A 27,640-nucleotide genomic window follows, 5' to 3' on the forward strand; every position below is an offset into this window, starting at 1 on the left:
AATTATGTTGTTTAAGTGCTACACATATCTCAGCCAATATTTAATACATAAACAATGTTTTTTTTTTCTAGCAAGGCTACAAAACCATCACCTTGCCTAAAATAACGCAGAATCGCGAACAAGAACATCTGTAATAAATTAGGTACATTGCGTGCTTGCAACCAAGGATTTATTTATACACACCCCCCTAACTTCGACACCCCCCCAAAAAGATTCCTCAACCACAAGCACCCTGCCTAGGGATTTATACAACACCCCCCCCCCCCCCCCCAAACATCCCACCGACACCCCCCAAAATCGAAATTCTGCATAAACCCCTGCTTGCAACCACCCCGTAAACAACGCGCTCCGCCTAAGCGTTTGCCGAAATTCGTCTTTGTACCGAAACAACCGTATCCCGAAAGGTCCGTGTCCCGAAACGCCCGTGTCCCGAAACGACCGTGTCCCGAAACGACTGTGTCCTGAAAAGTCCGTGCACCGAAAAGACCGTACCGAAACGCCCCGTACCGAAACGTCCTGTACCGAAAAGACCGGAGCCGCCCTAGCACGCACCGTCCGCGGCTCGCATGGCCCCGATATTCCTAGCGCCCTCTGGTAGAAAGAAGGCGAACCCGAACAAGTTCTCGATGGAGCTGCTCTGCTGCGCCTCCGAGGCGATCAGTCACCTCTCCTTCCTACACCGTGGCTGCTCTCATTTCCCGCACTTCCCTTTTCCCATGCGACCGGCCAGGGTTGCCACTGGTGGCGACTTTTCGCCAAATTGGCGACTTTGAGAGGCCCGTGGCGACCGAAAATCACAAATGGCGACATGGCGATTTTATGGCGAATTTCGGCTTGGGACTCTCGCTCCCCCACATCTCTTTCTCCGTCCGTCCCGACGGCTCTGCCCAACGCCACCTAGAGGAAATTATTTCCAGTTTAAGTGGCGTTGCTCTGCCTAGTCGGTGTTGCTTTGACACGGCCGCAATACCTCTGCGCCTGATGCGGTCATGCGGTGTTCGAAAGTTTCAGTCGTCTCTGTTCAGTGTCTTATTTCGCCCGAGGCGTGGGCATGTCGAGGCGGCGGCGTGGGGGTTGGCATCGGGGGGCAGAAAGCGGGATCGTAATGTCGATCGTAATTCTGGACTTCCGAAGAAAGTCGCGGCCCAAAATCACGGGGACACTCTGGCTTGGCAGGCGGATAAAACGACATCGACTCCTCCGCCCGTACCATCGAACTGTCAACCTTGCGGCGCCGCCGGCACGCGCAACACCGCTGGCAAGGCTGAACGCAGCTCGGCACTCCCTGAGGCGAACAGAACGCTGTTGCAAGACGTACAACATTTCGTCTCCGAACAAAGCGCTAGCTCTCGTGTCCAATAAAGCCGGGATTCTCGGCCCGCAATGACGACACTGATGAACGGAGCAGGCCCTCCGACGGGGTAACCCGGGCGGCCTAGGGAGGGGCCAGAATTACTTCGGCCGAACGGGCTTTCCCGCTCGGCCGGCACCTGCGTTTCCCAACTGCGCCGGCGGCTGGGAGCAGTTGCGCTTTGTGGCCCTCTTTTCTGCAACGAAAACAGCGCAGGCCACCACGGGTTTTCCCGCGATTGGCATTCCTTGGAGTGTCTCCGCCTGCCGCCGGACCTGGGAGTTCAGGGCGGTTGTTGGAGGCTTTTTCCTGGCATTGGCCGTGTGGCGTCCGTAAGTGTATGGGTCCAAAGCGCGTTCGCTAATTTCCAACAAACCTTTGTCTTCCGCTCCGACTGCGTGGGTGGCGTCTGGCGGGTGGCGATAAAAAGAGGAAGCTCCCTTCCACGCGCAGCGGGGCTCAAGAGCCTCGCTTGCCGGAGGAAGAGGGCGATACGCTAGGGAAGCGAGTATGTGGCCCTGTATCCGCTTCGCCTCAGCGGCTCGCTCCTCCAGGTCGCGGAACCGAGCGCCACGCAGGTACGCCGCAAAAGTGGTTGCGCCTGCCTGATAACCCTCTCGACGTGTTCATCGTTCAGGGCTGTCGGTTCGGCGATTTGATATAGCTTCTCCATACTCCGCACAAACAGGGATTCCTAGGGAGCTTGTGTGCGCAGCTCCAGTTCACGCCGCGTCCTCCGATGGCAGTCCACTGGAAGAAATTAGCGACGGATTGCCGCCTTGAGTTCAGTGAACGTGGCGGATCGGTGACCGGCAAGCTGGTACCACTGCGCTGCTCGCTTCGTAAGCACGACTGGCACGACACGAGCGAGCATATCGCTGTCGCTGAGTCCCATATAGTGAAGTCGGTCACGCTGATGGTATCCTCGTAACCGCGGTAAACTGGTATTTCCAGCCTCACCAGTGGCCTTGACAGCTTCGGTGCCTCCAGGGAAACCTTTAGAGCGCCTGAAAGGGACTCGATCAAGCTACTGGCTTGCTGCAACAACGAGGTTGCATCTCGGGGAGCATCTCCGTTAGGAACGACTGCGTGGGCGGCGAGGGGTCCGCGGCGGGGCGAGAAAATTCTCGCTGGTCGTTCGGTGGCTCGGTGGCCGGATTGTCCGGAGATTTCGTGCGCCCAGCCCGCTGGTGTTGGCGAGTGGCGCTTACCGAGCCTCCGCTGCCCCCGCGTAGGCTACGACAGCGTACATGGTCTACTGCCGCGTTGCTCCCGAAAACGGATGGCCTGTGCGACAAGAAAGCCTCTCTAGTGCGACCCAGGCCTTCAGCGGCGACGTAGCCGGTGTGAAACGGCGCGGGGCCACCGCGCGCCCCGATAGTGGCGAGTACGGAGCGCACAAGAGTACGGAGAGCTTCCGCTCGAGCCTCGAAGAGCAGCGCGCTCCCCAAGCTGTGGTTGTGCTGGTTGTGCCAGTCTCACAGAACAGGGAGGATTGCTGCACCGCGGCCGCCTGCGCGCAAACCGCCGCCAAAGTGGGCTTTTCCCGCCAAAGTGATGATGATGATGATGATCAAAGGCCTCCCCTTTGAATCAACGTAACGGCATGCGCCATCTAGCCTATCTTTTAGTAACTTAAATTTAGTTAACCCTCAACTCAGATTTCTTTTTAAATCTGCCCTGCCGCTACCCCTGCTTGGGATGACACTTTATCGACTTCTCTGCTTTTTTTCCACCAATACTACAGCCGCGGCTTACTCCAGAGTGGGCTTTTCCTGCGGCGCCGGCTAACGGCTAGTCGAAGAACCAGGCATAATGAAGCGTACCATACGACTGGCATTGAAAAACATCAATACAAAAATATGGCAAAGGCTGCTGCACCCCGGGGATCCTTTCCCCCGGGGTGCTCCAGCCTCGCCCGATCGCGGCTGGCTGGAGCGCCCCACGGAAGTGACGTCACCTGTTTTTTGTTATTATTTCTTGGATTTGGTCGTCGTTGTTGATCACCGAAACTAGTACGAAGTACCATGCCGGCCGTGCAAAGCGGCCGTGCCGGCACTCATGTTTAGGTCGGCTGTGCTTTTCATTGTTTACGATGAAAAGCACACGCTTTTTGTACGCGCCGTAAGCGTAGGCTGATAACTCTCCTCCTTGGTACATGTCGTTCGGTGTTGTATTATCTACGGCGCACCTGCGGGCAAGGCAAAACCACTCCGCGGATATTCCGAGGATTGTGTTGCACGTTTAAATTCGCCGGCTTTTGTAACCGCACTTCTTTCTTTCTTTTTATTTTGGAAGGTGTGTGCGCGCCCCATCTCACGCCATCAGGTTTGATCTGCTGTGGCTCAATAGGGAAGAATGGGTATGTGTCCTCAAACGTGGGCACTGGCTGAAGACTCTGCCGGCAAAGGTCTAAATAGTGTTGCACGAAGGCTGCTTGCGCTCCCATTTAGATCATAGAATCTGTGGCTTTTGTGGGGAGAAGAATAGGCCGAAGGAATAATTTTGAAGGCTCTCATTTCACAAGAGTTCTCTTGGGTCTAGATTACTGGTGCCCAGTGCACTTTATCTTCCACTCTGGTGCACTCTAGTACGCGCCGCTGAACACCAGCGTTTTTGTCCGTATAGTTTTGGCGCAGCAGCCTGAAATGTTTTGAAACCTCACCATACTTTCTGTGCATAAAAAGACCAGCAGGTGCCTTATTTTGGGGAGTGAAATCAGCACAGCTGGGACAAAAGAGACCTGAATTATATTGGATGTGACAAAAAGATGTTTGGAGTAAACGCGTGTTAAATGCCTCTTTTCGTCGTGCCTACAACTCTGTATATTTGGTCATGTTGTACCAAATTTTCCGAGCTTCCAAAGTTACAAGGTACACTGCAGTGCTACGTCACAAAGTGTCAAAAAATTTGGCTTCTGGCACGAGCACAACTTTGCCACCCTTGTTAGTGATGGCCTGGAAAGAATCACGCCGAAGCAGGAAGCACCGACCAATCCAGGAGATACACTGTACTTCATTTCACCAACTTCACACACCGGTGTAAAAATTGTGCTGGTAACTAATAAACAGCGAGAGCACAGCGCTGTATCACACGCTGGTAAGGGCAGCAAATGTAGCGCCAACAATAGTCTCAAACTGTGCCCACAGCTCCTGTCAACACCAAATTGATAAAAGCGTTGTTGCACATAATTTGTATACAAACGTCATGTAAGTAGTGCGCATGTTGCTTCTGGTCATAGCAGCAGCTGTCCAACAGCCTACCACTGCAAGTGATGAAGAACCGGCCAACCATGTGACGTTTGTTGTCCAAAAAGAAGCATACAGGCCTTCGTTTCCTGACAAGCAGACTGGATGCTCATCACGCTGCAGATCTGCTGCGCACACACAGCTCGAGCTGTGTGTGCGCATCCGTTTACGCGTATACGTGCTGCCACGTGCACCTGCAGCTGGCAGTACGTGGCAGCAAGGTTCCATTCTGCCAAGGTGCCGGTTTAGCGCCGTAGTGAGAGGATTTGGCTGCTGCTCTAGCGAAATGAGTTCAAGTACACCAGTCCATACAGCGGTGGCCCCGCCGACGCCACGTATATGTACGGTCAGTTTTCGCGTTTGGTGTTACACCTTCGTCTTTAAAACTGGCGAAACTTGCACTAAGTGACGCAAGGCGAGCTGGAGGATTTCTTTTTAGATCCTCCTGAAGCAGGGCCGTACCCAGAGGGGGGGTTTGGGGGTTCGAACCCCTCCCGAAATCTTTCCCAGGTAGCACGTAAACAATACTTACTGTTGCTTTCAGCAAAACTACCCCCTTTCCAAAATTCATACCCCCCCCCCCCCCCCGAAACGAATTTCTGGGTACGGCCCTGTCCTGAAGCACTGAATGACACACCACCACGTATTGCGAAGTTTGTTTATTTACGTGTTCCGTCGTCGCTTCTCACTGTGGCAGTAGTAGTCATCGTCATATCCGTCTCCCGCATGCATGACTGGCTGACCCGGATTGCTTTGTCCGCAGGCTTTCCCATTCCTCCTAAAGTGAAATGCGTCGGCACGCGGTAGAACCGGCTTCGCGAGCTAGGCGTCTGCGAGGTGTCTTGTGCTCATCCTTGTGGCGCAGACGTACGTGACTGTTTCCCTGGAATTTTTCCGAGCACCACGGGCAAGCCAGGTTGATGCCGCACGCTCATCGCAAAACGCGTGCACACGTGCGCGGTAAACGGTGGGAGTAACTATGACATGATGTTTTCTGATGACGCCGCACACATTACGGCCAGCAACGTATGGCGGCTGGTCGTAATTATTATTCCTTTTATAACGGGTACAATAGCAGTATTGTCGTAAAAAAGAACTGCAGCTAAATTATAAATCCTAATTGTATGCTACTGACATGTTGCAAGAAAATCGGAAATGTAAGTTATATCCCTTCGCTCACCAGCTGTACAAGTTTTACCTGCCCCATGAACCTTCAAATGCTGATTAATCTCATGGCCAACACATGAACCATACATGCCCAACTGTTCCCAAAAGGACTAAGCAAACACACAACCTCCAAGAAAACACATCCGGCATTGGAAAGAAACATTTAAAATTGGCTCACTTTATTTGACCAACAACCAGTACATTTTGCTTTTATAGCCCACAAAAGACCATCGTCAGCACTGCATTATGGCTGAAGAACTTTTCTGCAGTTGGCTTTGGCAACAAGCAGATGCACCATTATGAACTGGAAACACATATGACAAGCCACAGCTTTTACCAGCCCATTGGTTGCACTGGGTGTCAAGAGATAAAAAGGAAGAACCAGCAAAAATGCTTTAATGTATGCACAATGATCAAACATTAATTCAGAGTGTAGAAAAACATCCCTTCCAGCATGTTCGGCTGATCAACCCATTTGTGACAGCCTTATTGAAGTGAAGGCAAGAACGAGTCCGTGGCAGGATTTCGATGTGGGCTTTAAGAACTGTAGGCTGTCTGCAGTCACAATTACTATTGTACGCCAAACACCCTAGTACATAGAGTGCAGTGAACTTCAGCAATGAAAGTAGTCATAAGAAATTTTTATCGTATGGTGACCGTTGCGAATCCTAGTAAACTGTTACAAGCATCTGGCATGCTGGCAAGAGAGAGGTAGAGATAGTAAAAGATTTATGAAAGGAGAAGAGGCCAGCCTGAGAAACTGAACTTGGGCCTGCTACTTAAATCCCACTGGGGCAAGGAAGGTACTGAATACTGAGGGTATGAGAAATGACAGTGAAATCAACCAATGAACTTTGTACACTTAAACCATGTATGGGGCGCAGAAACAGACTAATCACTGCATATTTCGCATAACTTATTTACCGACCATAAAAAAAAGTTCCGCAGTTTGTGAAATTTCACCACATAGACCCAAGAGTCCTGACAGGACAAGCAGCGATTTGACAGCTCGATCTTGCTTCTTCGTGTCAGCCCACGTGCCAAAAATCTTTCGTTCAGACAGAGGGTAAGCATTCAAGCGTAGTAAGGCTGCTTCAAGGTCTTTTCACCCACTAGTATACCTTGGTCAAAAACTATGCAAATGATCAATTGTCTCTGTACAGCCTTACACAGAAGGCAGTCTGGGCTGTCCTCGCGTCCGATTGTGTGCAGATAGTTTCAGGTCAATGCTACTTTAAGCCGCAGCCTGTGTAACAAGGTTTCATTGAGGGGCATGAGCGAGCCAGAACCTTTGATCGGGATCAGTCCTGGGGAGCTGTTCCTGTCAATTCTGTGGGTCAGACCAATGCAAGGCAGCAGCTTGTGCACAGGCTCTGTAGAGTATTGCGTTGCTATCTTGTCTTATGATATGTGTAGCCAAAACAGTGTATATCCTTTAGCCGGCACAAGGCAGCATTTCCTTCACAGAAAATTAGTTCTATAATTGCAATTACACTAGCTAGTTTCTAATCATTTTTTCAAACAAAGAGCACGACTACAAAGTGTAACAAAGGGAAGAGACAGCAACGACTTCCAGCTAGTGCCTTGTTTGAAACGTATGACCCATATAAATACCATGCGCTTTATAACATCAACATAGCAAAAACAGCACGACGCCATGCTGCAACTTTTCTGCTACGACCCCCATGAGCACTGCCAGCTTTCATGTCCGCAACCTCGTTAAACTCGGTTTCCCCTTGAGAACATGATTTTAGTGCTAAAGATGACGGACACACTTTACTGGTGCTTGCATCTATCAATCAAACACCAGCAAACGTCAGTTAATTTGAAATGATATGGGGTAAACTTGGAAGCTGGCACAACTCGGTGGGATGGGAGTGGCAACAAAAATCTGTGCACAATACAGCCCTGTTGTGGCATTTTTCAGCACGGCGACAGTTGTCACACCACCCTTGTTAACCTATATTCGAATCTCTTGATACTATGGAGAGACTTGTTGCATTGGTGGCACACTGGAATTACCACTGTGTGGAACCATGGAGCCTGCCAGTTGCCATTCGAGTATGCGAGTCTGCCGATGTAAATTTTTTCTAGCGACTGTTGCACTGCCCTGCAGTGCTTCATGAATTATTTCCTGCTGGCACAGCCATTCCATTCCACGCAGACAAACAAAATGCGCACAGGCCGCATGCAACAGGCATGTGTTTGTGTTGTTGTGTGGAAAGCAGGTTTGCCAACGGGTACCAGTCGGCTGCGCAGTAGCACCCAATGTATGCTTAGATGCAGATATACCTAGCGGGTCCACCTTGGTTCATTCCACGGAGGCAAAAGCAAGGCTTTCTCATGTTTCTCTGATGGTGCTTTTCAATGGCCTCAACTATGCATTGCATTAAACAACGAGACAGAGAAATATTTTATGGATTTGCGAGCAGAAGGATGTTAGGGCTTCCACCCCGTGAGAGCCGTTCTTTGTCCGAATGCACTGAAACCCACAAGCGCCGTCCTAGTCGCCCACCCCGGACTTTCACTACCGCCTTCACCATCGCTACAGTTACATCTGGATTTTTTAAATTATTAGTAACGATTAATTATTAGCAGTGACTCTACACGGCTAGTCAGTGAGTGGAAGTGGTTTGGTTTGTTGGGTAAAAATCAGAACAGACTGCTTTCACCATATGTTGTGAAGTGGGCGTGACAGTGACCCTGGCTCATCAGTGAGCAGAAGTGGTTTTGCCGGTTGGGTAAAAATCAAGCATGACTGCGTTGAGGGGCAGACGAAGAGTGTGGAGCACGTCAGACATACTTTTAGCCTGTGCGATCAGTGTACGTGCTTTGTGCCATTGAGAAATTTAGCAGGTATATCCCTTGTATTACGTTTTTTACAAGTTTGTCCGACATAACTTTATACACAGCGTTAAATCATTCATTCCTTTTAAAAGCAACACAAAGCCAGCAGGTGAGAAAGAAAAAGGTATGCTAGTAATACTAAAGGAAATTCAGGCTATTAGCAATGGTTCAGAACGACATGCAAACAATCTTTGCTAGCATGCACAGTAGCTGACGAAATACTGCAGGGTAACAGTATCACATGCACACGTGATTGCAAAGAGGGTTATGGCAGGTACAGGTAATTGTGTAAGGTTGATTTAGTGCTAACATGCTGCGTGCACACGTAAATAAAAATACCCTGCAAAAAAGATGAACAAGGCAACTGAGGTTAGATCAAATAGAAACAACAACTACGCAGAGTCACCTAGATGGTATGCTTAGAATGTAGATATAACAGTTCAACACAGCACGTAGCATCTGTTATTGCTGAAGCCACTGACGCATCACCTAGCCTGTCATAAATGGGCACGATCACGTACGTTTGGCGACATCGTAAATTTTGCAGCACGCGAACACAACACACACGGAAAATGCCACAGTAACTCACGACAGATATCCGGCGCATTTTTTGGCCACGCTTGTAACGACAGGGATCACGGCAAGTTGAAGCGAACGAATGAAAACTCGCTGTCACTGCGAAGCACCATTGCTAACTGATGGGGCTCTAGATTATTCACGTATACACTCCAGCAGCGACACGAATCTGGACACTTGCAAGTCGAGTACGGAGCAGTATCAAAGTATTTGCCTCGCGTTGTGATACCGACACAACACCGTGTATAACGATGACTGTGATGATAGCATCGATGACTGCGGCGCCAGCAGCTTCACACAAACAAACCTCTGGAAAACTATGACGCACCACACACATCGGTCACGTTTTGAAGGCAACACGGTGCTTCGTACTTTACTGCACATTTTGGGGCAACATTTGGTTCTGATACGTACGTATTTGATATGAAAACATTGCGCTCTGCGCAAGCGCTGACCAGCACTTCGCGTTGCTGCCACGAATAGTCATCGGACTTTGAAGACTGTGAATTACTGCAGAAGATACAAGCGCGGTGACACAGGCTTGGAGCTGAACACCTCACATGAAACGAAAACACAGCGCAGCACCGCACCACTCGTGAGCGACTCCACACAACGCCGACGCTCGTAACATTCTTGCTTGCCTCGGCACCGCGCGAAGCCGGAATATTTGAAATAGGCCAACGGAACCATGGAACGGAACGAACTCAGAACAGACAAGCCCGTACTAGAGTGAACTCTACCCGTACGTATGCCAATACGGGGCCGAAATTCGCTCTTCGATGGAATTCGGCCTCTTCTCCATGCCGCTCGTCCGTAGGTCATCCGTAAAACCCGCGGTAAATCTATAAAAAGTGCTTTGTTTACACAACTTCTTCTACGCGAGTGTCAAAAACAATAACAAACTCGAGTTTCGCAGAGAAAAATATAATGCAAACATCTACAAAGCATGTCTATGACGTCACGGTAACTAGGTGACGTCATATTAAAAGACAATAAACTCAGGCTAAAAATAAATCTTGATATTGTAATATTAGTGTGTCACTGCCAAAAATATATGCAATACTATTGAAGCTATTGCAGTATAATGCAATTACGAAATTTTTTTGTTGACATACGTCACTTCCGTGGGGCGCAGCAGCCAGTTCGGGGGGAATCGGCTCGGAAGCCCCGGGTTGCAGCAGACGCAGCCATACAATATAAGTGTTTTGAACGTTGCTGATTTTTATGGGGTTATACAAAATTGGGAGCTTTTATTTTTAGGCGTTGCCGTAGATATTTAGTGTGGCGACACTGTTGGCGAATTCTAAAGCAAAAATGGCGACATTCGGCGACTTTTTGCTGACCGTCTGGCGATATTGACCCAAAACTCAGTGGCAACCCTGCGACCGGCGCTTGGTCGACGTTGTCGGTATTAAAATGTATCTCAGCCGTTGTGCTAGGTGCGTGTTAACGCACGCAAAGTGTATCCCAAGAATACAAAGAAGCTACCATCTCGATGCTGTCAGCACTATCGGCAGTGCCCCGAATAAGAACTCGTCTGAATTTAAGGTGAACGCATGACACGATCTCCTGTTGAATCTTGACGTATGGTCACGCCAACCTCACACCACTCTTGTGATGTTTGTTTATGCGTTAACCGATGCATTTTCTCTGTCGTGCGTTTCTGCCTGTTTCTCACCTTCCTTGTGAAATCATTTTCTAGGAAAATTATGAGCGCATGAAAGCGCTTGTAGACCAGCTAAGAAGTACCGTGGAAGAGATTACAAAAGGTACGAAAGCTATGTTTTTTTCCTTGTTATTCGCTTTCGACATATTAATCATTATTAACAAAATACTTTTCTGGGGCCATTGACAGCTCGCAAAGTGCAAGGAGTGATACCTTCCCGAAAAGTTTGATTCGCAAAATTTTTAGTTAATGGTAATTTTTCCAACTCAGTTTAGTAATGTGCAAGCTACCTCAAAACTGCATTTGACATTTTCTGCAGGTAGGTTACGGCAGTACGTCAGAAAAATTGTTTATAGTAAGAATCACCGCTCTATGCTCTTACGAGGAGATAGGATATCGAGGATAACGCACGAAATGCAATTCAAGTTCTTAATATACCTTGTGATACTTTCGCTGTGACGAAAGCAACTTTTCGCGCTGTTATTATTCGCGGTGAAAGTGCATTAACGTGTAATTTCATTTTCTGTAGGTGGAGACGAGAAGTCCGTCAAGCGACATACATCAAAAGGAAAGCTCCTAGTTCGAGAGCGAATAAACACTCTGCTTGATCCTGGGTGAGTTGTCAGTGTTAACCTCCAGCATGGTGATGTAGCTGTTGCTCATACAGACTTTGAAGAGAAAATAACCTATGAATTGGCGTCTGTCTTCTGTAGGAGCCCATTTTTGGAACTGTCCCAACTTGCAGCATACAAGGTCTATGGGAAAGATAATGTGCCAGCTGCAGGAATAATTACAGGCATTGGTAGGGTCTGTGGGTAAGTATTTTTTCAATGAACTGCAGGTAAAGACGATGAACCCGCTGTCTCCCTGTTAAAGGGGCACCAAAGACCCTGTACGTTTATGTTGTCGCACCTTTTGCAGCCCGTTCAGATTTTGTTCTGCAACAAATGGAGCCTTGTTTGTTTTTCTCTGAGGTAATGACAGATGGGCTAGTTGGTAGTTGGTATGGCGAGATCTTTAAAACAAGCTTAAAAAAAAACGGGACAGCAAAATCTCCGTCTATTCATGCTTTGTGTATGAATATGGATATATACCATTTTGCCAAACTTACAATTCTCATGCGGTGATTTGAGAATAACTGATTGAGACACAGCTCCTCTCTGCTTTTTACAACCACTGTTCCTATAAGGGAGTTGGCAAAAATTTAAGTCCCCTCCGTACGACGACGATGGTTGAAATGCGAAGCTTTCTTGCGTGCGAAAATCAAATGGCGAAGTGCCAGAGTCAAAGCCGGTGCAATTAAAGTGAAAGCATCAGTGATCAGTGTGCAAACCTCTTGAGAGTCAAAGTCCAAGCGTCAAACGATCAAAGTGAAAACTGCCTGTGAGTCAGAGTCCAAACTCAGATGACAGCAAACGAATCTCTCGTGAGAATGCTGAGTGCCCCCTCGCCCCCACTCATCATCGTTGTTAGACCATCATCATCTGCAACCCATTGTCCACTTCAACTTAGCCAAGTCAAAAGACAATGCCTATGCAAGGAACCCAAAGAAAATGCTGAGTGACCCGAATGCAATGATGGCGCAATTATACAGACGTTAGTTAGACGTTAGTTTCATAGCGCGAAGGACCCAGATTCAATTCCGACCACGGGAAGCTTTTTTTTTTTTTTTAACAGCTAAGCTGTTTAGCAAATCATAATTTTTCGTGTCCACAGTTAAAAATACCAAGAAATTGACGAGTGCACACACGTGAGCGCGGGCCAAGCGGTGACCACTCAGCAGTTAACACGACAAAGAAAATGCCGAGGGCTCGTGTGTGCGTGCCTTGCAACGACCGCCCAGCGTTCTTTGCGCACGTTTGTCAAGCCAACCATACCCATTGAAGGAGATTGTCCAAGATTGGCAAAAAGCTTTCCAACTCCAGCGTTTGTCGCAAGCGTGCAACACGTGCTCAGAACGGGAAAGACTCCAGCAGTCGCCATAATCGTGGCAAACAGTGTCAGTATGGTGAAATGTGCTAATGCACGCACAAAGTGTAATGTCCAATGAATATTACTTCCGAAAATGAAGGACGCTCACACTTATAGCAGCAATGATGGAGTTAAGGTCGTTGCGGCAGCAAAGAAGAGGCAAATTGGCTGCAATCGTGGACTTAAACCTTCGTGGTGGTCGTGAAGGTTGTGTACAGCTTCGCTGCATTTGAGTCTTACGCGTTAGTGTGAGCTCCCTTCATTTTGTTTCAAGTTGGCTTTCCTGCAGTGCATCTGCGAGGCCAAGAAAGCTTTGCTTTAAAAATGCTCCTGGGCGGCTGATAACATGCGTTGATTGAATTGCACACAGGGTTTCAGGCATCTTTAGTAGCACAAGTGTATCCACACCCCCTCATCTTGTACCTGGAGAAAATAACTAGTATGCACTCCATCGGTGCACTGCGGATGTGCCGCAGATTAGTAGGGCACTAGGACATTTATAAGCTGCTTATTAAAACTTCTGAAAAGCACAGACTCTCTGCAGTGCAATCATATGTGCCTTACCTCCTCTCCCTTTGAACAGAACAGAATGCATGATTGTGGGGAACGATGCCACTGTGAAAGGTGGCACCTACTACCCCCTGACTGTGAAGAAGCATCTCCGAGCTCAGGAGATTGCTCGCCAGAACAACCTCCCTTGCATTTACCTGGGTGAGCTCCCTTCTATGGTGTGAGTGTGGCCAAAAACCGTGAGAGTGTGCAGCCCCAAGATGGTGACAGAAATTACCAGCAAATTGTTTGGGGTATGGTCGCACAGCATGATAAACGAAGCACGTGACAAACTGAAGTTCGCTGGGCAACAGTGCATGTATTATCTGACTGATGTTCGGGAAAACGTTAATTTGGGTTGACTCATTTTCACAAGTTCTGCTGCAGCATGCATCCAAGTGATTTTACCGGCATTTATCTCTGAGCCATACGGCTGAATAGAATAAATTTATTTGAAGCTGTCAGGTTTTTCATGATGACCGTAGTAGTGTTGGCGTAATTAGGAACGCACGCCCCACTTTAGTCATTGTCACACTGGTTGTGTTGCTCTCAATAAAATGTACGCGATAACTTCACACAAAGCTACAATTCTTTCATTGTGTCTTTCTAGAAGATTTTTTTCCCCGCAACACTCTCTCCAACACTTATTTTTGCTTTCTCCTATTCTGAAACTACTAGCTCCCGTGTAAGTACACACCTGCAGTCTTGATACCTGAGCACTGAGTGCAACTGCTTGCCTCACCCTTCACTGCTTTGCTTTCTTTGCACGGGACAGTGGATTCCGGCGGCGCTTTTCTGCCGAGACAGGCGGAAGTATTTCCTGATGCGATGCATTTTGGCCGCATCTTCTACAACCAGGCCACCATGTCCGGCCAGGGAATTCCTCAGGTACAGTTTGATCACTAGCGGTGGCAACTTTTTATTAGCGTGCATATGAGCCTGGGGGAGAGCTTCTGTGCTTGCTTGAAGAAAAACAAAAGAGTCCCGGGTCATCTCCACTAACGAGAAACCTGGGGAGGGGCGAAGCATGCAGTGTATAAGTGTATTCTTGGTGCCTTGGCGTGTCTGCCAACGGAGATGAAACCATTGGGGGGTGCAGATTACAGCTTTTCTGTAAAAGTCTCTTGTCTTTGAAGCACGAAGCTCTCTAGCGCGAGAATGAAACGAGTGTCCCGTTTTTTTTTTTTTTTTTTTTTTTTTGCATTAACGAGTGTGCTGGTGTTTTTTTAGTACATGTTACGTTCTAGCGCGAGGCGTGAGCGAGTTTCCCGGTGTTTTAGTACCGCGACTACATGAGACAAACGACGATGACAGGAGATGCCAACAGCCCCAGCCCCTAAGGGTCTTCGCCCCTGAAAAAACAATAAAATAATATAATTGACTGCGTACTCATGGACATTAAGTCCTGCATAACAATATAAAACAACCAGCGCATTTATTTCATGTGTGACTGTTTTGCTTAAAATTAAAAGGTGTCTCGTTTTCTTTCTCTACCCTTCTGGCCTAGATTGCTGTCGTGCTGGGCAGCTGCACTGCAGGAGGAGCATACGTGCCTGCCATGTCAGATGAGGCTGTAATTGTACGGAAGCAGGGGACCATCTTTCTGGCAGGGCCTCCACTGGTAAGACAGTCGGCCTGTTCAGTGTGGGACTCTCTGCTGCCTTTTGGTTGTGAATTTTGTTCCAAGGTCTGCAAGAAATTTTGTTTGAGCATGCGCCGCACACCATTTTAAACACACTGCAGTGGTATGAGGCCTGCATCTCTCTGGTGTTTGTGTTGCAATGGAGTCATCATAGACTTAAAGGAGCCATGAAGACAAAATACGAGTTGGGTTTCTTAGAAAGAATGATTAGTCCCGATAACAATGATACCAATACCATCGCAATCTTCGAACAAATAACGGAGATATTAAAGAAAACGTGTGAAGCAGTCGCGACCCCCTAGCCAATTTCCCGCAACTTTTCTATGACGTCACGGAACCTTGTTTGTGCGATTGGCGGCCGCCTAACTGACCTGTCGCGACGACACATGACTGGACGTCTGTAATGGGCCTCTAGTTCCATTTGACCGCATCACTTGAATACCAACGTGCAGTTAATGCATTGAAAATCATGTTTTATTGTTGGCCCGTATGACGTCATTCTTGCTCATAACACGTCACTGTGGCGCAAAATTTGAAAGTTTTTAAATACTTCTTGATTTTTTGTCGTTAAAAAAACATCTTTTGCGGTGTAATGGAGCCGAGCGAGATACTGAATCCTAGTTCTTGCAGATTAAACGAAGTTGTATTTTCTCTTCATGGCTCCTTTAAGTGCTCCTTGCATGGTGCTGTTGCCAACCTGTAGTTGATTCAATTATTCTAGCACACATGCTTAGTACTGTGCTGAGACACCTAACTTACCTGTTCTAGGTTAAAGCTGCCACTGGGGAAGAGATCAGCGCCGAAGACTTGGGTGGTGCCGACCTTCATTGCAGGTGACTACGCATATTCTAAGTTATTTATTTTCGTATATCTCACAGGCTCCAATGCAGAGCATGGTGTAAGTGTGGGAATGAGTTGCAGAAAAAATAATACCTTTCGGGATAACACAGGGAAATGTCCTCAACAACGTGCAACAAGGCAAAAAAAGTAGTCGTAGTAAAGCCCTTTACTGGGAAAGGGAAGGCCGGTTGGCCGGAGGGGGAAATCGGAATGACAGGGGGGAGGAATAAATGTTTCTTGAATCTTCAAGGGGCATGTATGCAACTTCTGATGGAGGAACGAATGGTCCAGTTTGAGGTACCGAGTTGGGTGTAGACCCCAGCTCACACTACTCATGCCAGGCCGCTCTCAAGAGAGAAGGTGCCTAGTACGGCAAGGAATTGGGGGTCATGGTATGGGGGCATCATCTGGTGAAGAACCATGGCAGAGTGCACTTTCGAGTATATAGCAGCGGTCTGCGAATGCCAGCCCAGTGCCAGATTGAATGATGTAGGTCCATGGGAGAGTTCGCTGAACAGTGCGGGCTACGTAAAGGTGCTGACTTTCCGGGATGAATCCATTTTGATAAGATGTGAAGGGGGAGAGCAGCATTGGCAAGAGTCTTGTTGATGAAAATTTCGGCTGGGCGGGGTTGAGATGGCCAAGCGGGGCGCTTGACTAATTCACGACATTGGCACACCGGCATCGAGATAAAAGTGAATTCGGTCTGTGAACCAACTAATGTTACGATATCTTGTGCAGCTCTTCTGCCCCCTTCGTTACATTTGTCCAATTTTATCATTTCAGGCAGTCTGGTGTGGCGGACCATTACGCCAACGACGACGTTCACGCCTTGCACATAACGCGAAGGATTGTCAGCAACTTAAACAGGAGAAAACCAGTGCAGGTAATGTATTTTGATGGGACCTTAGTGAGGGACCTTTGGATAGCTGAGCTGTTTAATGTTTCTGTGCAGAAGGAAATGAGTTTTATTATCCAATAAATAAGTTTAGCACTGAAACAAGACGTGTCAGATTTATTAAGTATTATTGCGTTTTGTGTGTCAGGTGGCAAACTCTGGTTTTGGAATGTGGCGGCAAACAAATTGTTGTTCCCTGGAAAGTACAGGCATTGTTTAGTTTTTAAGGCTCAAGTTTGGCTCTACAAAGGTCCACTTTTAGCAAAAAAAAGTGTCTTGTGTACAATGTTTAGTTCAGGCTTGGGTGTGGCTCAATCGCTTCGTAGTATAACTTGCACAAACAAAAAACTTGAATGTAGGCTCCTTTCAGTTTGTGTTCTCTGCTAGTGCAGTCCAACCCACTTGAAGCAAGCAGTATGGAAAAGCCAAAGAAGTGTCACTCAGAACTGATGAATAGTATTGCGGTCTGGCGAGAAAGAGTGAAGTTTTCAAAACATTTAATGTGTCTTTAACAAACCCAAAAGGAAACTGCCAGTTGCATTGACTAGGAAGTAACCTTTAAGTAGATTTATGCTGTAAAATATTTTCAACGCGCAATAAAGAGACTGGCAGCACCATATTGAGTGGTTCATATTGCTGTATTATAAAGTGGTAAGTTGATAGTGCAGCTGGGGCTTAATGTTGTCTCCTATGTAATGTCATGACTGACAGCTGTACTGTTTCTTTTCTGTTTCTTTTAGAGTGTTTTCACTTGTTCGTTAACCAATAAAGCAACAAATGACAAGGTTGGCATGGCAATGTCATCCACATTCTAGCATACAACTAACTACCAAGCTTGTCAAATCGCCTTGAAATTGGTGAGGCATGCAGGCAGCAGGCTCAAATTCTTTTTTTCGGTAGGGTAGGTTGGCATCTGTCTTTTTTCTAGCATTTCTCTAGCATTATCTAGTTTGAGACAGACAAGTTCTCACCCTATCATTGGTTTGTGTTGTTAATGACGGAAAAATTAAATTTTGTGAGTTGCATCCAGGAAGAAGCGTTTTTTTACTGTTATACAATTGTTTGTCCTAGAGTAGTATGTATTTCCTTGCAAATTTAGTCCAAGCAGTCATGCCGATAAAATAACTATATGCAGACTGTTTTCACTTCAAGTTTGTGTTTATTTTATTAATTTGTTTTGAGGTGCTAGCTATTAAAAAATATCTGTGTCAACCTAAAGCCAAGTTCAAAAGTGACATTGGACTTTTTGCCGTTTAGATGTTTTTGTCTTTGGGTGTTTGTCTTGTCAATTTGGATGTTTTTGTCTTTGGTTGTTTGTCTTGTCATTTTCTATCTGTTTCGTTGTCATGCCACATTGGTGTTTTTTGTTCTTTTTCTTGAAGCGGGTGTCAGCTGATGCACAGCCCGCCATGAAAGAAAAGTGATCACCTGTCACGCAGGTGTGCCCATTCGAGGCTTCTTGCAGGGACGTGTTGTCACAGGCTACCTGTCTATTTGCAGATGGTCACCACAAAGGTTGAGGAGCCAGTGCTGGACCAGGATGACCTGTATGGAATAGTGGGCGACAACCTCAAGAGGCCCTATGATGTCCGGGAGGTGATATAACATTGCACACACTCCTGTTCTGCTTTGGTGATTTTAGAAAACTGGGAGCTGGACGTTGTTATTTTTCAGGTCATTGCAAGGATTGTCGATGGAAGCAAGTTTGATGAATTCAAGACCTTGTATGGCGAGACTGTTGTCACAGGTGATTAACCGCAAGTTGAATTTCTAGATGCTAGGGTACAAAAAATGTTCTTTCCTTTCTGCTATCTTACCCGTAGTTTTGATTTTCAGGTTTTGGCCGGCTATATGGATTCCCTGTTGGTATTATTGCGAACAATGGGGTGCTGTTTGCTGAGTCAGCCCAAAAAGTAAGTAGGTTCTACTGCTTTAATTGCAGCTTAAGTTGCATTCATGGCCATTACGTTGCATTCATGGTCATTAGCCAGGCTAGGGAGATGATGTTATGTGTTAACAGAACTATTATTACTGGGGTACACCCCAGTCTACACTAATATTGAGAGACCACTTTCAAGGCTGAACACCCCAGGGTCTGTGAGAAAATTAGTCTTCAGGGGGGGCTGAGAGAATTAAAACCATGCTGGAACAGCTTAACCTCTCAACTTTAGATTAACCTCTCAACGTTAGATTAGGGTGTCGAACTGAAAAAAATACCGGTTCGGTTACGGTTCGGGTTCGGGTGAAATAATTTTGTTCCGGTTCAGTTTCGGTTCGATTAAATTACACTTCAAACCGGTTTGCAAGCCTGAACCGGTTCCCAAACCGGTTCGCATCGATTAATAATAGCTAAGTGTGAAAAAAATTAAGTTTGCAGTTCAAAGGGACCGTGACCAAAAATATACATTTGTTTCATACAAAAGATGGCTTTGCCTCAATAGCGATGGTGTCGATCATAATGGCAACTTTAAACAGTTTGGTTAGATAATCGGGAAAATGAATGAAGTTGTCGTTCAAGGGGCACTTTCTTGCGCAGCCCTTGTGACGTCACAGGGACTTATTTTTGTGATTGCACGTGCCGACCAACTCCACGGCTAAATATCAGGTTTGTGAGACTTAGTGCCGCCTCCAATCTTGTTTTACCGTACCTCGTTATTGCTAACATAAAATTAAATACCTGATAAATCTGTTTTCCCACATTACGTCACCGCAGACGTGGTTACAGTCAAACTTGAACGCTTTTCAATCTTCTTATCGATCTTGGTGAATTCAACGTCCTGTGGGGCCAGTATACCGTAGGGCGCGTTACCAAATGCTATTACGTTCATATAGAACGAGGTTGCGGTTTATTTTGCGTTGAACTCCAATGCAGAGTGTTGTAAGTAGATGCAGCAGGGGAATCGCACTGACCATGCACTTAGGCTACTTTGGTATGGAGCTTCCTTTCACGCCCAGGAAAAGCAAATTCTACCTGCATTTCCGTAGCAGTAAAAATCTATAGGAAATGGTACAAAAATTCTGGAAGTTGTCTACTAATGCGTAAACATTCTTTCCACCCACTATTTTATGCAACGACTTTCTATAAAGTCGGCTTCCCCTCTATACAGTAGTGACTTGTTGGGACGACATTTTACCGAGAGCAATGTAAGGTTTTGTATCACAGTATTAAAGCACCACGAAATCCTCTCAATCCCCAGGAATTTTAAAATGGTACGAGTAAGCACATTTAGAATGTGGGTATCTGTATCGCCGTGCAGCAGTCTGGTGGCTTGCCTGCCCCTGCACATTTTTTTAATGCTCGGCTGAAAGAGACTGAAAGAGGCAAAACTGCAGAACAAGCAGAAAAGATGATCGCTGGGCGAGTGAGACAGTGTAAGGTACCGGCCTGCCTTTCTGCACGTGTCATCTGCTTTATTACTGTTTCTGCTTCCAAGACAAGGTCAAGGGCTGCAGTTTTTTGCCAAGGGATTAAGTGCGCACCTTAACAATTTTCCCTGACATATCTGTTGTTATTTGTATCTGTAAAAAATGGAACTTGTCCACCGCACTCTCCTCAAAAACTGACCACGGAACTCACTTCCTTCGCATTGATGACACGTTTGGTTGTGAAAGGCAGGGAAAAGAAAAGTATAGAGCAATATCCACGTTTTGGTGCTTTTTTTTGTACTTATTCGGTTTGACTTACTTTTTGTGTAATATTTTAAAACAACTGGGTTCACCTTTTCTTTTCTGTTGTTTTCCCTGTAAAAACATTTTTTTTAAAAACTGGCGTATTTGATGCCCCGTACTATATCTCTGCTCCACACACTTCGAACCGGTTCATGAACTGGATTGCAAGCCTGAACCGGTTTCCAAACCGGTTCGCATCGATTAATGATAGCCAAGTGCGAAAAAAATTAAGTTCTCGATTTCCAGCTACTTCAGAAAAACGGTCGTGGGGAATGGAGATCGAGGCCACTTGTGTTCAGAAGCAAACGGCTTAGCCACTGAGCAGCTCCTGCGGTCACACTTGTCAAGTATTAACAATTTGCAGGTGTCGGACCTTTTAAAGAAATTATGAAATGCAAAAAGTTTGCACACATTGGGTGTGGGCTTTCGCTGTTGCGCAGTGGAGCACTCGTGCAGCCTGATCGTTCCAATAAAGTCGCAGCTAGTGAAGGGCAAAGTCGTTTTATGTCCCCTGCAAGGTGCCGAGAATGACATTTCATTTGGTCAGCTTGCACTACGCTCGCGCTTCCAGCAGCAACAGACCGTTGCTACATTGGCGCTCATTCATTTCTTCTGTTGTTACATAGAGCATGATAGTGTTCAATTGTCTGGAGGGGAAAGTGCGCGAGCGGGTACGAAGTTGATGGTACATGAAAGAAAAAAAGGCCTGAATTGCATTGACTGTGCAATATCCATAACGGAGGGTCAAACCGTTTCGGCATGAACCGGTAACCGTTATTTCTTTTTTCGGTTCAGTTCCGGTTCAGGTTCATCGTGCTCAAAAAATATCGGTTCGGGTTCAGTTCCACCAAAAATACCGGTTCAGTTCCGGTTTTTGGTTTGGTGCTGGTTTGACACCCTGATGTTAACATGCCTTTGCTACTTCGAGCAATTGGCCATATTATTCATTACTGGTTTGTTTTGGTGTAACCTCAGTGCTCTCTATTCTGTAGCGAACTGGAGAATGTGATTCGGTCAAACATATTTTTGTAAAGGTTTAACTAATGTGAAGTTCAGAAGCATTCTTTCTAGCCAAGATTTATTACTGCTAATTGCACACAGCACCAACTGCTGGAAATGAAATGGCTTGCCTTGCCAATCTAATATTTATAAATAGCTGACACTAAGCTTTATTATCTCCATCTGTGTTCAAATGCAACTCTCCTTCATTTACGCTATGTTGATAACAGAGGAACCATATTTTACAGTACATAATTAGCTGACTTCTAACCACTGTGCGTACTAATTGGTTTTTATTGTTTCATTGTGTTAATTTGGTTGCCTGTATTTTCTTGTTTGATTTTCGACTGTTTGTGTGCTTCCCCTTGGCTCAGGGTACCTTTTGTCTTTTCAAATTGAGCATTGAATATTGAGCGATTGAACCATGTTCTGATTCTGTCTTTTTAGGCTGCTCATTTTATTGAGCTCTGCTGCCAGCGAAACATTCCTTTGATCTTCCTCCAAAACATCACTGGTACGTCCTTTCACTAGGCAGCAAATGCGTTCTCAACAAATGGTGTGGGAAAGGCTATGTGTGGTTGAATAAAAATCATGTCGGCGAATGAGTTGAGAAGTTAACACTTGGTTGTGAAGGGCTCGTAGAGGAGGTGTGGAATTATAATGTTGAATTTGAAAAGCTGTTGGGCTGCATGCTATGCGGGTATCTCGTCGGCTGCTTACCGTGAAATGTGTAGCCTCGCCCTTGTTTCACAGTTGAACGTAAAATGAGGTATGTTATTTGAAGAATTACATATTTTGGTGGCTCCAGGTTTGCTGTGTGAAATGCTTTGAATTTCGCTCACCTTTACCGTATTAGCGCAATTCTAATGCACCCCCAATTGTAACGCACGGCTAAGTTCGCGCAGGAAAATTAGAAAAAATAAAAATAATTTGACACGGACTCTACCGCACAGATGAAAAAGACATGGCACCACATATCTGGAAGAAGACTTTATTTGGTGTATGCAACTGTGGAAGCCAAAGATGAATTGTGTTTCATGAGATTGCTTATCCAGCTGGTGCTGGAAATAAAATTATAGCGGCAAACATTGAAGCTGTTTGTGATTTCAAGTGCCTTGATCTTCATAATTCTAGGCGTGGCGGGCTAATTGCAGCCCCACAAAAAATGTGCAACAGCTGACCAAGGTATGTGGCATGCCATTGAGGAGTTAGTGCGCCGAAATTCACTCGCGTCGTGTTGACGGATTGTTTTTATTGGATTGAGTTGGATTTTGGGGGGACTTCGTGTCTGTTCTATATGGCAATGCTGCTGGCTGCTTTAAAGCCTATTTATGCTTTGAGCCTGATTGTAACGCGCACACAAATATTGAGGCTACCTTTTAGCAAAAAAGGGTGCGCGTTAAAATTGTGAAATACTTCTTTAAGGAAGGGCACTGCTCTTAAAACAACTTCCTTTAATTGTTAAGTTAACTCTGTGAAACTTGTAATTGCTGCTTTTTTCCCACTGATTTCAGATATGGCATTATTTCTTGAGTCAGTCAATTCATTACCAGGATAATTAAAGATAATTAGCCAGTTTTGGAGGAACAGAAGACAAAACAGTGTTAGCCATGAAACTGTAATATTTATAATTTCCAATACTATGAGCCCTGGTGAGTGCAATAAGACAAGCAGTTTTTTGATGCACCGCTTGGAACTAATTTTACAGCTCATTAAACTTTGGTGTCTGAAATGGGCATTCAAAATGGTTCGCTGCCACTGGTGCCACCGAAGTTTAATTAGCTGTAAAATTAGTTCCAAGCGGTGCATCAAAAAACTGCTTGTCTTATTGCACTCATAGTATGAGTATTGAACTATGAGTATTGAGTAGTATGAACTATGTATGAGTAGTATGAACTATAAAGTAGTATGAGTCGTATGAACTATGAGTTTTGCACTCATAGTTCATAGTATTGGAAAATATAAAGATTACAGTTTTATGGCTAACACTGTTTTGTCTGTTGTTCCTTCAAAAATAGCTTGGTAACTAATTGGCTGACTCAAATAATAATGCCATACATATTTGAAATCAGCGGGGGGAAAGCAGCAAGAGTGACAAGTTTCACAGGGTTTACTTAAAAATTAAAGCAAATTGTTTGAAGAGCCATGTCCCCCTTAACTCTCTGATTATTGTTGAGTGTGTTGCTACATCCGTTGTAGTAGCGTACATTTGTCATTTTACAATGTGGAGGTGTTCATGCTGCGAAACACCCGACTCCCCTTCAGGCTTCATGGTAGGACGGGAGGCTGAGGCCGGAGGCATAGCCAAGCATGGGGCCAAAATGGTCACGGCAGTGGCGTGTGCCACGGTGCCCAAGTTGACGGTGCTCATTGGAGGCTCGTACGGCGCGGGCAACTACGGCATGTGCGGTCGTTCCTACTCGTGAGTGAAAACGTTCCCTCTCGCAGAGTTGCTGGCGTGCTGCTTAATTTATTGTTCAAATAACGATCATTACGTTTGTGCAGATATGGAATGCACGACAGAGTGGAGTATACTAACAAGGAAGCCAAATGACTGGGTAGGGTTAGGGATGTGCAGATATCCAAGTTTTGAATTCGAATCGAATAATGGCTGTGCAGGAATTTTGAAGTTTGATTCAATATAATTTGATTCAAAGATATTTACAAACGAATGATTTGGAACTTCAAGTGTTTGGCAATTTTGTTTGGAATATTTAGAGAATTCTAGTGCCTCCTTCAACTCTTGGTGCACTTATTACGATACCCTCAGGGCCAAAGACTTGACATAAAGGGGGCAGTGTTGAAATACAAACAAAACAAGCAGAAGCCTTGATTAAAAATAGAATACAATATTATCTGATAATACGATGTTGAGGGATAAGATTGTTATCTCTTCGCTAGTTCTGAATGGTGAGGTGATTGTGCTACTCAAATTGGGAGCCAATCTTTGCATTGAGCGGAGATCAGAAGAGCACCTGCAGATAGCAGATAACAGGCCATCTGCTTGAGCCAAATGATAGGGAGAGAGGGTGTGATGATAGAACTGCTGTCGTGATGTAGAAAGAGAAGAAATTGCCTCCCACATTCTTTTTTCTTGTCCTTTAGTTTTGGTTTTGAGTTGAGATGCGTGGGCAGGCTTTGAGAGTGGGTTGATAGGAACGTGGGAGCAAAAGTCAAGTCAAGTGAAGTCACGTCTATTTATGAGACGCACACATGTGCAACTCTGGATAGTGTCCTGGGCTAAAAGCTGCATTAAGCAACTTGACAGGGGCCCACGAGCCGTTGTGCATGGCAGCAGGCAATGCAGAATTCAGATAAGTAACAGTATATAAAAGCAAACAACAGGAAGAAAGTATAATTGCTGTATGCTTACAGTTGACTCTAAAAGTAATCAACAAAAAACACAAACTCTCATTGGTCTTTCAGTAACACGTATACAGTCCATTACAATCATTTTTGTGACACCAAGACACTTAGGTGTATATGGAAAATTAATATAATGTGCCCGTAAACACCTGTGAGAAGCGGTACTTTCATTTTTATATTTATTAAGTACTGCAGGAAGATTGTGTTTTATTGGAGATTGCATCTTGTATTGTGTATGAAAGCTGGGGACGAACCAAGGTGCATGATCTCTAGATCTGACAGCTGTATCGTGGGCCACAGCGATGCTACCAACACTAAGAAATCTCTTGAATTAGTACATGGAGAGGTGAAGAATTGCAAATTTTGAATTTTGAATGAAACAAGCGCTGCTTCAAAGCATCATCTCTTTCAAAAGGGCTCTTGGAGAGAAATTTCACCAGGGTGCATGCAATCCAAGGCGAACGCTAGCGCATCCGAACGGAACCTGCCCGCGTGTGTTACAGGCCCCGGTTCCTGTACATGTGGCCCAATGCCCGCATCTCTGTCATGGGCGGGGAGCAAGCAGCAGGAGTGCTGGCAACCATCGCCAAGGACCAGAGGGCTAGGGAGAACAAGCCTGTAAGGACCCTGCTTGCCCCGTTTGCAGGAAACGGGGTTTCTGCTGAGATGATTTTTTGGACCATTTGTGCTTGGTTTTGAATGAGCAGAGTAGATCCTCTAGCTTAGCAATGTTTTGAGGTTAGTTCACACCCAGCAGTGCAATGTACCAGTGGGGGCTAGCTTGTGAAATGTGCGTCAAGTTTGCGGGAGGGGGGGTACTGTTTTTATGGAGCAAATGAGACAAGTAACGAGCCTTAAGGGCAGACTGACATTTCTTCGTATTTGTGTTTCTTCACTGTTTTGCCTGTCCTTCTTCTTTACCTCACCAAAATTCACCTTCTTTCTCTATTGTACACATCTTCCGTTCCTCTCCTTTCCTTTGTTTCTTCTGCGCACCATGCTGAAGGAATCATGCTATTTGTGGGCAGTTATATGCAAATACTAAATCAATAAACGTAACCTTGGGGGACAATAGTTTGTGGTGCACACCCTATTTGAGTGCGGGGCAGAGGCTTTAGGTGCGGACATGTGAGTCAGGATGCTAGAAGGGGTAACACACTAAGCTTAATGCTGTCTTATGGACGGTTTCTTGCCTATTGTAACAGATTTTCATACCTGTGATTGGGTGCTGCTATGCATACCCTGCAGAGCACTCAAGCACATCCACAGTGTGGTACGGGTAGTATATCATCCCAACTGTGTTTTATAGTTTGATGAAGTAGAGTACAGCATTGCTGCTTTTCCTGATAATAGGGTGGTAAGGATGTTGACCTCTGGACCCCTCTTTGGTATGCTGTGGTAGCAATTGCATGGTGTAATGCTGTTGCCTCAGGTCGTTTTCGCATTTAATTTTCTCTGGCTTTCCAGTGGACGGAGGAAGACGAAAAAGCCATCAAGGATCCCATAATTGAGAAGTACGAGAATGAAGGGAACCCCTACTACGCGAGCGCCAGGTAAGAGGAGGAGCAGCGCCTAAGCTGTACTGTACACTTAGGTACACAGCTGTGTGTCTTGGTCGTGTGGGGCAGTGCGGGTTTAAGAGATTGCTACATTGCGGAGCAGCCATTATCAGAACTGGGAGAACACAAGACAGAACTGTTGGCATTGTAGAGCAGTTTAGCGAGGGAAATTACGTGGGCATCAAATGCTGTGTGCAGAATTTGTGTTATTGAAAAGTTGTGATCATCTTATGAATGCAGTTGTCACAGAAACCTGTTGTCTGGAAAAATTTAGCCCCTTGTGCGAAATTATGATTTTAGACGACTAGGTACAAAACCTTGCTATGAAAATGGTGCTTTGAAAATAATTTTGACATTGAAAGGGTTGGAAATGCAAGGCCACAATAGTATAGTAGTATGTTCGCTGGTTTTACCAGTGTAGGCACTGCACCAGCAGTGTAAAATATTAGGCAAGCCAGGAACTATTTTCCTTGTTACATTGTTTCTTTGCTGCTTGTCAGGCTTTTCGAGCAAAGCTCAAGCACTAGCATGTGAAATGGAGAAAGTCTGTTGAAACATGTACACAACGATCTATCAGATTTATCTTCAACAGTGCAGTGTCATTTGTCATGAATGACTCTGAGCCACTTTTTAGCAAGGCAAGCAGATCTAGGCTCTTCATTAACTGCAGTTTTTTAGCAATAATTTTATAGCGCAACGTCACTAAGGTGTCTCCCAACTCAAATATCTTTTTGTCAAAGCCACAAACAAATGCTGCGCTTGTTACGTGAACCTGAGCTGACATTTGGCTCTCTTCTTTTTTCAATGCAGGATCTGGGATGATGGCGTCATAGATCCTGTGGACACCCGCAAAGTGCTCGGGCTTTCACTAAGTGCTGCTCTAAATGCAGAAATTCCGTCTACCCACTTTGGAGTATTTAGAATGTGAGGCGTCGGCTCTCCTGTATGAACTGAGAACAGCAGCTGCTAGATGTACATAGTTCCTGTCATCACCCGAAAAGTGAACAAGCGAACAGAAGGGTCAATTTGCGACGTCTGATTTGTTTTAACATTTTGCACAAGACTGTCATTCAAATAAAAGTGTTCGTGAGTACTGATAGAGCTGTGTCAAACTAGATTGTGTCTTGTGAGGGTGACTGGAAGAACGATTACCATAACTACGAATTGTTGGATCTGTCGAAGTCTTGTGAGCACCTTGATGCACTGAACGTCGTGGCAGACTTGAAAGGGGAAGTTTACATTATGACTGCCTTTAACCTGTAGTGATCACGCACTTTAGCCACTAGCTGTCG

The 27,640-nt window shown here is 45.8% G+C and overlaps 1 protein-coding gene across 1 annotated transcript; it reads left to right on the forward strand.

Moving 5' to 3' along the window:
• Positions 1-689: 689 nt before the first annotated feature.
• On the forward strand, positions 690-27,445 carry Mccc2 (methylcrotonyl-CoA carboxylase subunit 2). Its single transcript, XM_077706350.1, has 18 exons — positions 690-717; positions 10,570-10,737; positions 10,892-10,958; positions 11,385-11,469; positions 11,569-11,670; positions 13,410-13,537; positions 14,151-14,263; positions 14,883-14,996; positions 15,786-15,850; positions 16,644-16,743; positions 18,256-18,351; positions 18,430-18,502; positions 18,592-18,668; positions 21,871-21,937; positions 23,689-23,845; positions 25,293-25,407; positions 26,257-26,342; positions 27,159-27,445. The coding sequence occupies exons 2-18, from the start codon at positions 10,606-10,608 to the stop codon at positions 27,274-27,276; spliced, it is 1,695 nt and encodes a 564-aa protein (XP_077562476.1). The 5' UTR covers positions 690-717; positions 10,570-10,605; the 3' UTR covers positions 27,277-27,445.
• The last annotated feature ends 195 nt before the right edge of the window (positions 27,446-27,640 follow it).

Source organism: Haemaphysalis longicornis, unplaced genomic scaffold (genome assembly GCF_048455015.1).
Source record: "Haemaphysalis longicornis isolate Haplotype H1 unplaced genomic scaffold, Haemaphysalis longicornis Haplotype H1 scaffold_4, whole genome shotgun sequence".
Lineage (NCBI taxonomy): Eukaryota > Metazoa > Arthropoda > Arachnida > Ixodida > Ixodidae > Haemaphysalis > Haemaphysalis longicornis.